We start from the raw sequence: 14,649 nt of genomic DNA, 5'->3' as shown, positions 1-14,649 counted from the left end.
TCAGCTCTGCCGATGCACTGCCATTTTATACCTTGTGTCTACGATACTACTGCCGTCTGTATATGTGCATACTGCTATCTGACTATTGTCACCTCAGTGTAAATATTGTAAGGAAAAGTTGTGGATGCAACATGAATAATGGAATAACAGTACACAGTATAATTAGACCATTGGCGTGTCTACATATATTCTGGAGGGACCAGTGACCTCAGCAGTTTGCTCCATTAAAAATTCACACACACACACACACACACACACACACACACACACACACACATTCTCAATTAGTTATTTGTGAAGGACGCCACCACCAGATAGCTCAGCAGTGTTTATGGTATTGTTATTTCTATAGGGATTTTGAGAATTTTATCTACTTTTATTGTATCCCAATAGGGAAAAAGATCTTTCCAGTTAATTTTCACAATTTCTGGAAAATAAAGATGGAAAAAAGGCAGACTAGCCTCAGTAGTAATCACATGTTATTAAAAATGTACTTTGATAATTATCTATAATATTATATATTACGACAAAGGTTGAATTGTATCTGTACGCATTACTAAATTAAAGTGCCAGCTGAATTTTTCTGTCTGTATGGGGAGATACTAAAATGTAGAGTTTCACGGCCGGAAATGTCATGATTATCCAGGCTGTTATGCCGTGGTCAGTTGATGAATTTTGTCTCAATTCCCAACGTTACGTCCCTGTCTGCGGGAGACATCTTCAAGGGGGTCTGTAGCTCAATGGACGGTCCAACACCCGCTGGCTCGCTACTGACTGACAGGGCATTCCACTGGCTGCATGACAAAAATCCAGACACTAGTCAAAATATTCCAATACTTTTAAGAGCATGTTAGGAGGTACTGCACTCACTGCTGTAGTTATGTAGAATCACTGTTCAACCTAAGTTGTTGGAAGGGGAAGAATTAGACATAGTTTTTAACAAATCTTTCACCTAAAATATCACATACTGTGAGATCAGGTGACCTTGGATAGCAATGGTGCAATGCAAGATCCTGATAGCCCTTGCTGCTGATCTTTCGCTGAGGTAGCACATTGTTAAGAAATACTCTAAACAAGAATCATACTGCACAGTAGTCATTATTGCACTTGCTGGAAGAAAGAACACAAAACGTCATTTGTTGGTGTGTTTTATGCCATCTCAACTTGAGTCACATTTGGTAAAGAACGACCAAGTAAGCTTAGACCTAGACCCATTACTGGCAACCACATGAAACGTCAACTTACAACTAATACCAAGGTAAACTTTTAGTTTTATGCAGAAGTTAAAATCTATCTCAAGTTGTTATCTTCATTCGTATAAAAGATATAGTCTTGAGAAACTAGGTAAGTCTTTTAGAATCATCCTATACATCAATTAAGTGCTTTTGGTAATGGTGTCTTTCTCCCTGAATTCGGTTACTTTTTATGTTACGTATGTTTTCTATCGACATCATTCGTAGCCAGAGTTGTTTAGATTATTCCACTTGTTCCATCACATCTAAATTTTTCTCTGTACCTAGTTTGATGTTATATGAAATTAATAGGTGTGATGGTGTGCTGTATTTACAAAGCATGTGCATTGGTTTAACCTGTGGATACCTATTATGTTGAACTAATGTGCTTCACAAAGTTGTAAAAGTAGTAATTGTGTTATGAAGTACTGAGGCTGAAATCCATCCTTTGCTCGCTCTGCTTTCCAATGAGTCACCCATGAGATTTACCTTATCGTACAGTGCATCTTTGATATTGCATCGAGTACATGTATGTAAACACACATAATTTTATTTGAAAGAATTGGAGAACTTTCATTGTCGCTCCAATGCTTGAGTTTATCTGGAGATTTAGGGTACCTAAGTATCAAGAACAGCTGTAATAAAGAAGCCGTGTATCATTTGTAATCACTATATTTTTTGTGTCTGCTGCCGCCTCAGTGTGACTTCTAGAAATAGCAACTGCTGTATTTATCTCCTCCCCCCCCCCCCCCTTGGTGTGTGTGTGTGTGTGTGTGTGTGTGTGTGTGTGTGTAAAAAAGCAATACCTTCCTCTCCCATAGGCTAGTCTTGCACATTAAACCTGATGCACAGTTCTGAATGTGAAGTGCTGTCCCTGCAGAAAAAAATGATATGCTGTCTGCACCATTAACAGCAGTGCTTCGTTTGTAGACATTTACAGCAGTGATTCATTTGTAGAATTTCTGATCAGCATGTTATGTGTAATCAATGAGTCCCTGTCTGCTTGTACATCTAAATCTACATGATACTCGGCAATCCACTGTAGGGTGTTAGGCTTTTTTAGTGATATGCTGTGTTACTACACCAATATATGTTTTTGCAGTGTTTACAGTTCATGCAATAAAATTCCCGGCACTCTTTTTATATGCTGTTTCTTGAAATGAAACGAAACAAAACAAATCTCACTTCACCGGAATTGTCAATGTCAGCCTATAAATTTAAAGGTTCTATTGCAGTAAATAAAATCCATCTGTGGTACTCTTTCATCTATTAAAGGCAAGCACTTCAGAAGATTTACCTTCCATTGATATGCATCTGTTAAAGATAACTGTATAACTGAATAGTCTATCCATAAAGCAACTGAAAATGATTAAGATTAAAAGTAAAAACATAATAGTAAGATGTTTTCATCTAATTATAACTCATTTGACTTTGGTCATTTATTTCTTGTTTATTTATTCTTCACAATTACAGCCTATTATCGAGGGATCTGACATAGATCATTCTGTCACATTTTTGTGGGTAGTAATAAAAGTGTGTATTAGTCATTTATTCCTGGTAGTTATAAACATTTTTAAAAATAATAATTCTACGAAAATGTTAATACATCTACTTTTTATCACTACAAAACTACAGTAAGAACCCTTCAGCTAATTACCCAACTACTAGTACTACTGTTAGTGCTACACATTCCTTTATTTTCATTTATTACGGTGCATGCCAGCTGCTGTGGCCGAGCAGTTCTAGGCGCTTCAGTCTGGAACTGCGCTGCTGCTACGGTCGCAGGTTCGAATCCTGCCTCGGGCACGGACGTGTGTGATGTCCTTCGGTTAGTTAGGTTTAAGTAGTTCTAAATCTAGGAGGCTGATGACCTCAGATGTTAAAGCTATTTGAACCATTTTTATTAGGGTGCATTTAAACTAATGTTTATTTCTGCTGCTAGGTCCACCTGCATTATATAGTGATCAACAAGCCATTGTCTGCTAGATTCCTTGGGCATATGGCAGAATGACAGAGGTGTTTCCACTGTTACAAGTGATTCCATGATTCACTGTAATGTGTTAGGCTCCACATCTCTGTGATCACTTGCATCAATGCAGTATAAATTAACGTGCAAGATCATTTCAGTCAGTGGTCACTGGCCTCAGTTGCCTAGTCTCCATCTTCGGAGAATCTCATCCAACTAGGATGGCAGACTGCTGTCATCTGATTGAATGTCTTCTAAAGTCTTCCTTGGTCTTCTGGATACTGTGGCTCTAGGATCGTCCAAGATGCAGCAGTTTGACTCATTCTTCTGCGCTGTTTTGGTATCCAGCAGCCTTAGTGCCTGACAACCATTACCTGCTCTCTTCATGGAGTGGACATTCCCACAGTGTATGTTCTGGAGTGTCCACACTGCCACAGATGCAGCTGTTATTAATCTGTCTTTTGATTTTATACAGATATATAGTGTATGGGCCATGACTGGTACAGGTTATGTATCAGTCCACTTGACAGTTGAAGAAATGTCATTTTTAGTCTCTCTTTGATAGGGAGAAATTCATGTATTTTCCTGCCTGTGCGTGAAGAGTCCCATACATCTTGCTACAGTTGTAGTATGCGATCTTGTATTAGCTGTTTCATATTGGTCTCAGTTCCAGGTACCCTTCATACTTCCATTTCATTACCTTTCTTTAACCAGCAAAGTTCTCCCCCTTTCTAGATTTCCCAGTTCAGTGGACACATTCTTGGAATTACTAACAGTGCATTGTTCAGGGTAGTGTAGTAGGTACCCAATAATCTTAGTAGCAATCCTTTTTCAACTCTCACAAACTGCAATCTATGAGCCCAAATTGGGAGGGGGGAGCAAACATAACAAGAAATGTTCAAAAAATTGTGTGTTTCACGGAACATTTTCACAACTTTATCAACTTCAAAACAACGTCCATCAGATATAATACACTTGTCCCAATATTTTTCTTTTCTCCGTTGGTGGAAACAGTTTTTAAATTCGTCTGTAGTTAGGCCATTTAGTGCCTCCAGCGATTTCACCCCTTTCCGCTGCTACGTCTTGGAAAAACTTCTCTTTCAGGTAACTTTTCATTCTTGGAAAAAAACACATGAGCCCAGATCCAGTTAGTGAAGTGGGTGAGAAGCCATTGTCATTTGATTTTTGACCAAAACCCTCCTGTCGGTAAATGCTGTGTGTACAGGGGAATTCCCCTGGTGGATGTTCTGGTTGCCACAATGCAGCTTGTTCTTTTCTCACCGTTTTATTTAATCGCTGTAGCACGTCAAGGTAATATTGTTGGTTAAATGTGGTACCCAGGGAAATAAATATATGTTGGAAGATCTCCTTGATGTTGGAAAATATAAACAAATATGGGATCTCTCTTTGCTTTCTTTGGTCTTGGTGATGTTGCTTTGTTTCTGTGTTTTATCCATATCATCTCAGTTCAGACCCTGTGAAGCTTTTCTGTCAAAATCCAGATCAGTTCTGGCTGTTACTTCAATTCCCAGCACACATGCAAATGATTGGCTCTCTGGTCATTATAAAGCACACGCAGAAAGAACTTTGCTGCAACATCTTTCCTCTTCAGAACTTCAGTTAAAATTCGTTGGCATTAACTCCAGAATATTCCTGTAATTTGTACCAGTTTGCTGATTGTCCTATGACAATCAAAGAAATCACTTAGCACAGATTTTTTCAGTGTTTTTATCTGTTTTGGAAGTCGAGGGATGTCCCAGTCAGGTACATCCACAGTCGATATTTGACCAGTTTTAAAATAAGAAAACCACTTACAAACCCATACCTGACTCAAAGCATTCTCCCCATAAGCTGTCGGAAGCAATACTTCAGTTTTTACGGCTGATTTACCTATCGTGTAAACTAGACTTTTAGCATGTTGTAGTTATATGTCTGCCATTGAAAAATCAAAATCGCCGAGTACATGAAACAGCGCTTACAAAAACTGCCACAGTGATCACAATAATGTTCCTGCACCAATGTCTTTAGGCTGACTGGTACAGAATGGTGTCTTGTGAAGGCACATAGCGAGAGAACTCATAACTAGTGTCCTCCCAAGTACCAGAGGAAAATTCCTGTTACTTTTGAATGTGTTCCCCGCTCCCCGCATGTATGATGTGCAGAGTTACAGTGTTTATCCTGAAAAACCCCTCGATATTGTTCCTACACTAATCTTATCATTACATCATTTATTGTATTTTAGGATTTCTTGCTAAATTCCCTTACAGCATAAGGGTCCGTAGCTTTGTGAGGTGCTATTGACAATATGACACTTTGACTTCATACTTAAAGTTCATGGAGTGCTGAATTACATTTGCTTTTGTGATGCTTCTGCAATCACCACTTACAATGAACCTCTGGTCATATGTTAATGCTAACAGTCTGCTTATGTTATCGCTGCATGTAGCTTCTGTAATATGGCTTCCGATGCTGCATCCTGTAACTCTGGCCACACAATGATCCCCGTGAATAGTCTTTTTTGTTATGATTTTCAAAATGCCCTTTCCTGGGCTAAAAAAGACGTGTCTCTTCCGGCAATAGTCTCTCAGGCAGTTGTTTAGTGGGGCTGGGTGCTCCAGCTCCCTAAGGCAATCGTAGGAAGATGGCCACGACAGGTGCCAGTAATATCGATCATCATCGCAAGAGCGTACATAGAATGTGCAGCTAGCGAGACATAAAATAATGGTTAGACTGGTCAGTTTTGTAGGTGTGTTTAACATCTGCCTGAGAATATATTTTCCCTAACTGGCTACCTTTACTAAAGGAATATCTGGCAGAGACGAATGTAATGCAGTGAAATAATTAACTGGGCCCGTGTGGGCCACAAATCAATATGTTTAAGATAAAGGTTCAACATTTGATACCCAATGATTTTTTTCCTAATACTTGTATGTCATGTATGCAAGACATCTAGGGTCAGGTTTTGTATGAAACTAAATTTTCAATACTCCGATTAAAGCAACTTTCAGCAAGCCGACTGGTAGTGGACAGCAAGCTAGTTGCAGTGCTTGCTGTGTTGCCCTTTCTGCAGTCACGTGTAAAGCCTTGTCTGTTATTGCTGGTTGCGTGCCAGCAAGACTGTTCCAGCCACTGTATTCTGTGTCACAAATTTATTTTAATTTTAGTGTGGGCATCAGCTCAAATGACCAAGCTCAATCACTGTAGATTGATTAATACCCTAAAGATTCCAGTGTTCTTTCATTCTCGTTTGTTTTATATCCTCTGTATGAAAATGAACAATAAAAGCATTTCCACATCGATCAAAGTGAGTTGACTACTTGTGAGCTCGGCATTCGACTGAGAAAAACAGTTTTCTCTTGCCGGTAAATTAGACCTAAACCGTTTTTGACCACCCCTCGTCCTCTGTGAGAAATTGTGTGTGAATTATGAATGGCTCAATACCTGCTCGAGTATGATGTTGTACTGAGAATAGCTAAAGATATAAATTGTGCCAAATAAAGTAACACAGAGCAAACCAGAATGTGCACTTGGATGTAGTGTTATAACTATACAGATGAAAATGATAAAATGAAAAACTAATCTTTCAATTTGAAAGGAAGGGAAAGGGAACAAATGGATGACAATAAATTGTGTGATCATTCATTAATAACACAGGAAATATTTAAATATATGTGACCATGAAGAGACAGAAAAGTGGTAGTTGGAGGAAAGAGGCATATCAAAGTTCCACAATGGATGATAAATTTAGCCAAAAGGCACATCCAACTGAAATAAATAATTTTCCAGTATAGAATATACTCTTTAAAAATATATTATTAGGTTATTGTTGAATGCTGAAGAGGAGAGTGTGATTTGCTGCTCTGGAAGAAAATAAACAAATTATTTAGCTCTCAATATATTGTGGAAAGGAAGCTACTCTGACATGTTCGCGCAATTGATGTTACCTGTTTTTCTTGGTAACTTGTTCCCCTTGTTCTTAACTGCTGCTCATGCCCTGAACTTGGTTGTGCCTAACAAAAACAGACATCCCTTGTCTTCCATTAATTTTAATGTGTACTTAAACACACATGGCCTTTTTTTTCTGTCAGTGTTTAGACTTCTTGTTTATTTATTCAGTTTATCCTGTTGGTTTCATTAGTGTTTTCCTGTTCTGCTCTCTTCTTCCACCCTTTTCACTCTTTTCCGTGGTCTCTGCAATATCGGCTGTTGCTCTCTGGCCAGTTCATTGTCCTCAATGATTTTGTAAATACTCCATGAGAGATCAATTTTGTGGAACAGTTTTTATATTCATTATTTCTTCTTTGTCCCGTAGCATGTGTCTCAAAGACCATACGTGCAATATGACCCTTAGTAATGTACTTGGTGTGATGATTTCACATGTTAAGTATAGATATAGCAATCGGTTCACCATTATGTAATTAGACAAGTTACAATCTTCTGTTGTCTTACGTGCAAAGATGTAGACTAGTTTAATGTTGCATGCTGATTATATATTAAAAATTCTTGCATTTCACCAAAGCTTTTTAAACAGTAGAACACTGAGTGAGATGGAGTGTAAATTTTTGCAGAAGGACGGTGCCGAAGGAGGCAAGAATTCGTGTGCAAACTGTGGTGTGTCATGCACCCACACTCACGTCACTCCGAAGGGCAACATGTGCAGCACATGCTACCAGCACTGGAGGTGGGTGTCTCTCAAGTTGTGTTGTGCTTTCTACAAGTCAGGGGAGGGGCAAACTGATTTTGTGTTAATCAAGGACCGGTATGTTCTTGTGAAACGTGTGAAGTGAAAGAGTGCTATTGTCAAAAAATATCAGGTTGGTCCCGTATTTCTAGCTTTCCAGAAGGCTTTTGGTACCGTTCCTTACAAGTAGATTCCTGCTAAATTAGGTGCTTACAGAGGATGATCCCAGTTATGCAACAGAATTTGTCATTTTGTGTCAGAAAGGTAACAGTTCGTAATATTGATGGTAAGTCGTAAAGTGAAACAGAAGTGATGATTGGGCTCCCCCAAGCTGTTTCTGATCTGTGTATATGATTTAGGAGGCAGTCTATGTTGCCCTGTTTTTAGATGATTCTGTCATTTACCATCTTGTAAAGTAATCGGAAATACAAAACAAATTACCAAATTATTTAGATAAGATACCTGTATTCTGCGAAAAGTGGCAGTTGATCCCAAACAATGAAATGTGTGAGATCTTCCTCACGAGTAAAAAAAAATGGCACTGTTAAAATTGTGGTTACACACTTTATAAAATAAATTTAAAGGTTGTCAATTCTGCTAAATACTTAGGGACTACAATTACAAGCTACTTAAACTGGAACCATCACATAGTAAATGAATGAACCAAAGACTAAATTTTATTGACAGAATACTTAGAAGGTGCAACAAATTTACTAAAGAAGCTGCCTACACTAAATTTATCCATCGTCTTTCAGAATGTTGCTGCAGGTATGAGATCATTACCATTGGGATTAGAGGACATTGAAGGGGTTCAACAAAGAACAGCTCATTTCATGTTATCAAGAAATACGGGAGTGTGTGTCGGGGATATGATAAGTGAGTTGGGGATGACCATCATTAAAACAAAGCCATTTTGTGTTGCAGCAAGCTCTTTTCACAGAATTTCGATTGCCCTCTTTCTCATATGATTGCAAAAATATTTTCTGTCAACTCCTACCTAAATAGGAAGAAAGGACTATCGCAATGAAATAAGAAAAATCGGGGCTCGCACATAAAGATTTAGGTGTTCATTTTTCCTCCGTGCTATTCAAGAATGGAACAGTTGAGAAAGTGTTTAAAGTGGTTCTGTGAATCCATTGCCAGACATTCAAGTGAGAATTGCAGAGAATTCATGTAAATTTGTGTAACTGCAGTGGTCTGTACTGAGAGAATCTTCAACTCGATCAAAGAAAACTTGTAATTTTACAGGTAGCAATTAACAATCGTAGAGATTCGGCTGACAAAATATGTAACACAAATGACCAACATTCAGCTGTAAATGAAGCCGACAGGGGATGAATGTTTCGTCGCAGCAACTGAAAAGCTCATTACAATTTGTTAAATAATTTTGCAAAACTTTTCTTCTAGTAAGTACTGCTACATTTAGGAAATAATGTTTTGTTATGCAATAATATCATATGTCAAACTGCTTGTATTGGCTTTTGGCATGCGTAGATGTGGACCTTTCTCCAGTGTTCCTTGAAACTATTAGGAGCACAATATTGAATGGAATTGGCTTCGTACCATGCTGCTAACAAATTCTGAAATGATCTCTTAGCCATGTTGACTGGACTAAGTTGCTCTTCAGTTAGCTGTCATGCTATTCTTGAATTGTTTTTGTAAGCGCTTTGTTTTTCTGTACTAGTCTGATGTGAGCTCGCCCGTCGCAATCCACGAACTCTCGTTCTTCGTCATCCTTGATCTTCGGTTATAAGTGATCAACTTACTGCATTGTTGGTAAAATGCTGCTGCCGGCCTCATTGAATGTGATAACTCGAGATACAAAAACATTCTGATTTGTGGACTCAAAAAGTTGATAATTGGTCAGTTCTCCTTGATACCTGGCATAACTTTTTTGGGATTCGGCATTAAGCTTGGTTTAAAATTGTTTTGTCAGAAGAGCAAAAGCATCAGATCCAATGACACAAAGATGTTCAGTGTAGGATTTTCATCCATTGCAAAATTCCCGTAGAGTTGTTTCATTGGAATCCTATTTAGGATGCAGACAGTAGAGTTGCCTGCTTCAGCCCATATAAACTGTTGGAGGGCCTTGGCTGTCAACATTGTTTGAGTGATTTCATCAGTGTCTGAATGTGTGTCTCGTATTGACCATTACCCTCTTGTGAGCATGTAGCAATCATGTCCAGCTGGATTTCAAGGTTTCTTAGAAGGTGTTTCATGTCGCAAGTTAAATATTCAGCACAAACACACCGAATTAACGAAATTGACCAATGACTTTGGATCTGTATCCTAGAAAATGAACAATCCTGTATCCAATTGTCATCTTTAAATGTGACAAAAAACAGTGCACCACCAATTGATTCCACTGACATTGGACATCAGAAGTCCAAATATATAGATATTCACCTGAATTTGTAGAATGAATTATGTCATTGTTGTTGAACCTAACCTGATACACCTTGCGTAGCTGACAAGAGTTCGCAAATAACTCTTGTTTTATTATGTTAAATCCTTCAACAATTCCCTTGGCTGAAATTTGCTGAATCACCTGTGTACTGTCATGCCCCAATCATTCATGGTGTTGCTTCAGGTCATTCTCTGCAACATTTAAGTAATCATGAGAAACAACCTATAAATACTGTTTTCTTGCTTCACAACTTCTGCTACAGTTTCTTTGTTATGCACTAATATAAGTAGAGCTTCAAAAAAATGCATTGATTTTCTTTGACGTACATGGTCCAACACCAAACAAATCCTTTTCCATAGCTGGTACATAAGAAAAAAATTTAGAGGCGCACTTCAGTCCATTTACTGTCAATTTCTTCATTGGCAGTTCCCATACTGAAAGCTTGACATTCTTTATTATTGCTGAGTGATAGGCATTCCACTGTTACATACCAAAATTTCAATAGCAATTCCCATGGAAAAGTCAGGTGATGCAACACACCTCTGTCCATAAGCGGTACATGTTGACTGATAATATTCAAGCCAGTTCACAAAAGTATCTAGTGACATTTTGACAGCATGTCATGTTTTAGTGACTAGACAATAAATGTACCTTCTGATTTATCTTTGTCACTTTTCTGTTTCAACATTTTTTCTTCAGTCATTCTTGAGAGCTGACTGTCCACACTTTTTGTAGTAAAAATCTATTCAGTGGATTGTAGCAACATTCCATCCTGGATTTTCCATTTCTTAGTCATTGAATTGTGTTGTTTGCTCAAGAGAACTATTGGTTTTATTAGGTTGAACTGACTTTTTCTTCCGCTGGCTGATAGCCATGGCAGCAAATGCACCAACTACATCATCATCCATGGCCAATTAGGACTCTTCTGTGATGAGTCATTACATCAACTTCTTTATATTTTGTTGACAAGTTGATCGCTTCCCTGTGCTGTTTTAAATGTGTTGTATTTCAACGACTATGGAGTGATGATTTTTGTCGCTATAGCATTCGACACTTTCTTCATTTCGGAGCTGCCGTGCCAGCTTTTCAACTTAATAATAATGCATAATGATCAAATCATTCACTTTCATCCAGTATTCATGAAAATGGTGCAATAAGCTTAAATTTTTTGCTTCTGATAATTACTCATTTATGAATCTCAACTTGTTCCACATTCTGCATGCTGTCTTGCAAACTAACAGATTTTGCATTTAATTGTCCTTTACTGATGTGGAAATCTGGACCATAGCCGAAAGCCGTCGGCACACGGACCGTGCTGTTGAACGTCAGCGTTGAGCGTGCTGAGTTCAACGTGCTGCTGAATGCTCAGGAACGATGCGACTTGTGCATACGGTACATGGGCCCCAACATGCTATACGCGATCACAATGCATTCCAGCGGCAGTTGCAGGATGTTTCTAGCTCGTAAATCACACTGTCTACTAAACGGGTGCGCATAAAATTCCCACAGTAACACTATCAAAACGCACATTTCTTCTCCTGCCCATAGGCTAGTCATGTTTTTCTATATGTAATATACACAAGTAAAAATCTTCAATATCCATGTACATGTTTTAGGACGAAAAAGGAAGTACCGTGCCCAATCAGTAAGGACACAGGCTTATAAAAGTTTATTACAAACAGTGCGATAAAATTTGCAATAGTTCTCCACATAAGATAAGCTTTATTTCACCATTCCCACATTTTAGGAAAACCCTAAGCTCATTCTTACTCCATCACTGCTCCTAACCAGTAGCAGAATTTTTGCAACATGTGAATTACGAAACGTACAAGAAAAAGGAGCAAAATATCGTTATACAAGTAGCGCAAACTGTCCTGCAGATTAAGCCAATCGAACAAACTCACTCCTCAAAAAAAAGGTGAACTTACATTTACATAACATCAAATACTATAGCATATACATATATTAAACTAATAATAATGTGTTAGAACCTATTACACGAATGTTGGACAAAACATTTAGACATGGTGAGAAGCGAACAATTGGCATTTCAATAGAAGCCGGTAAGGCTACTCACTACACTAAACTGACATCAAACCTCGCACAGCCAATCCTAATATATTGACACTTGCTAAAAGCTTTAATCATAGCTATGTTACTAATTGAAATTTAATTATAACAAATTGCACCAAGAAAAATGCGTTTTTGGTGGATCCTCAGTGTGTCGTTGCCTTCAAATGGTATACTCTCATAACATGCAAGTTACAATAATACTTTTGCCATGAATAAGATGTTTCTCATTATCTTTTTGCAATGAATCACACAGTTAACAATGGGTTTTCGAGTGATTCTCAATTTGCTGGTGAACAGAAACAGCATATATACATATAGGCTTGAAATGAATGCCAGTATGGCGCCTCACAACTCTGTGCTGAAGGGAGATGGTGTGCATGTGACATAGGTGGCTTTGTGCCATCTCATTGGTCAACACTCAGACGCATGCTCAGAATATCTGACCTGCTAGATATTGCCCTGCACATTCGGGAAGACTCCTGAACGAGCTATTCCATGCTATGATGTCAGAAACTTGGCACGCTCAAAGTTTGGATGCACGGTCTATGTGCCGACAGCTTTACCATTTTCTCTTATCAGCGTGCATTGTCGGTTTTAGTAGGCTGAACTCATGTTGCAATTAAAAGATAAAAAACTCTGTAGGCATTGAGAATTGCAGTCATCTGGAATTTCCGGGCATCATAACTCTTCCCGTCTAATTTTGTGATAGGTCTCACAGAAACTTTGTAAATTTTCTTTCATCAGAATTTGTGTAATTGGGGTAAAAAGAGTTCACCTAGTAATTGCAGCTGACAATATTTTTCTTAGTAAATTCTCATGACCCATAACCTGTTTGAGTATTTAAATATCTGCAGGGAGAAATAATGTTTTTTTTTATTAACTAAATGACTTATTTATCTGACTCGACTAGCGTTCTTTACAATGGTTGACTTAAGATGAACAACATACGTGATGATGAAAAACAGAGTAAATGCGTGTGCACCTCTGAAAAACTATGAACTTTATTTTGAGAGAATTAAAAGTAAAGGAAAGTGTGTGAAAACTTTCCAACAATGTTCATTCAGTAAATGAATAAATAATAACCCATGTTCACATAGTGGTTGCCTTATGTATGGGAAAGAATGTAGCATTTTAATTGCATGTAAACAGGTACAGCCACCAGGTGACAAGACATTTTGCAGTCGGCCATTGGAGACTTTCTGTATTCTAGTGATTATAGACCCAGTTTAATTTTTAAATGGTTAGAAGATGCACCACTCAAAAACTGCAGACCTTTTTCACTTCAGGATTGTCGTGCAGGATCCTCTGAACAACATCTAATTCAAAGAGTGCCTGCAGTGTGTTGATAGGTGCAGCGGGCATCCTCTTCAGTTATCATTGGGGCTCTGAGCTCGTTTTCCTCAGTAGTGGCCAGCCTAATCGACTTCATTGTAGAGATAGTTTCTCTCATGCCTGCGCTTGTTAAACTAGCAGCGGACTTTTGCTTTAGAAAGTGAAGTGCCGACAAAAATCTACTGTTAATTTTCAAATATTGATGTGAGTTCACCTCCCTAAAAAGTTCCTTGTGAGCCCGACTGCACCTTAAAAAGGTATCCCACCAAAGACGAATACATGGCATTATTGTGAATTGAAACCACATTCTCCAAACAAAATAAAGACTTGCTAACTGTACAGTGACAGATGTGGGCACGTTAAAATCATAAAATAACAACTGCATTACTGCCTCAGTGTGACAGACTCGTGTAGTGAAACAGTTGACGGTTAGATGGACCACCCGACAGGCTGAGCAATCTAAAATGTGTGCAACTGATGGCGGATGTCACTGTTAATGCCAGCCTCAGAATGAAGCAGCCCAGTGGCAAACTCTTAAAGTCTCAAAATTTCGAGTGACCTTCACGTGTAGTTTTATATCTGGGAAGCTACACCAAAGGCCAAATTGATAGACGTTCTTAAAAAATGGCTTCACATTTCAGTTTACTGTAAATTTTCAATTGTTTTTGCCTGCAGGCGTACCGGCAGTGTGCGTCCGACGACAGGCCCTGTGAAGAGAGACCGCCACATGCATTCCTTACTGCGACACAAGCGCAAGCCGCCGCGCGGCATGTACATCAACCACGACGACCTGGTCGCCATGGCATCATCGCAGGGAGGCGGTGCTGGCGCAGGGGGCGAGCACATGCTGAAGGCCATGGACCGCGAGATAGTCTCCCTAAAGAGGCAGGTCAGTAACTCTGGCAATGTCTGGACACTGCAGTGATTACATTCACAAGGTGGTGGAGTTTTATGTTAT

The 14,649-nt window shown here is 38.7% G+C and overlaps 1 protein-coding gene across 1 annotated transcript in view; it reads left to right on the top strand.

The window, feature by feature from the left end:
* Positions 1 to 14,649, top strand: part of LOC126425200 (REST corepressor 3) — a 65,793-nt gene that overhangs the window by 30,948 nt on the left and 20,196 nt on the right. Inside the window, exons 7-8 of the mRNA XM_050088156.1 lie at positions 7,767 to 7,879; positions 14,367 to 14,580. Coding sequence (XP_049944113.1) covers positions 7,767 to 7,879; positions 14,367 to 14,580 — 327 coding nt within the window. The remainder of the gene's footprint in view (positions 1 to 7,766; positions 7,880 to 14,366; positions 14,581 to 14,649) is intronic.

This window comes from Schistocerca serialis, chromosome 10, assembly GCF_023864345.2.
Source record: "Schistocerca serialis cubense isolate TAMUIC-IGC-003099 chromosome 10, iqSchSeri2.2, whole genome shotgun sequence".
NCBI classification, from domain to species: domain Eukaryota; kingdom Metazoa; phylum Arthropoda; class Insecta; order Orthoptera; family Acrididae; genus Schistocerca; species Schistocerca serialis.
The sequence above is the reverse complement of the archived record's forward strand: the minus strand, read 5'-3'. Positions and strand labels throughout refer to the sequence as shown.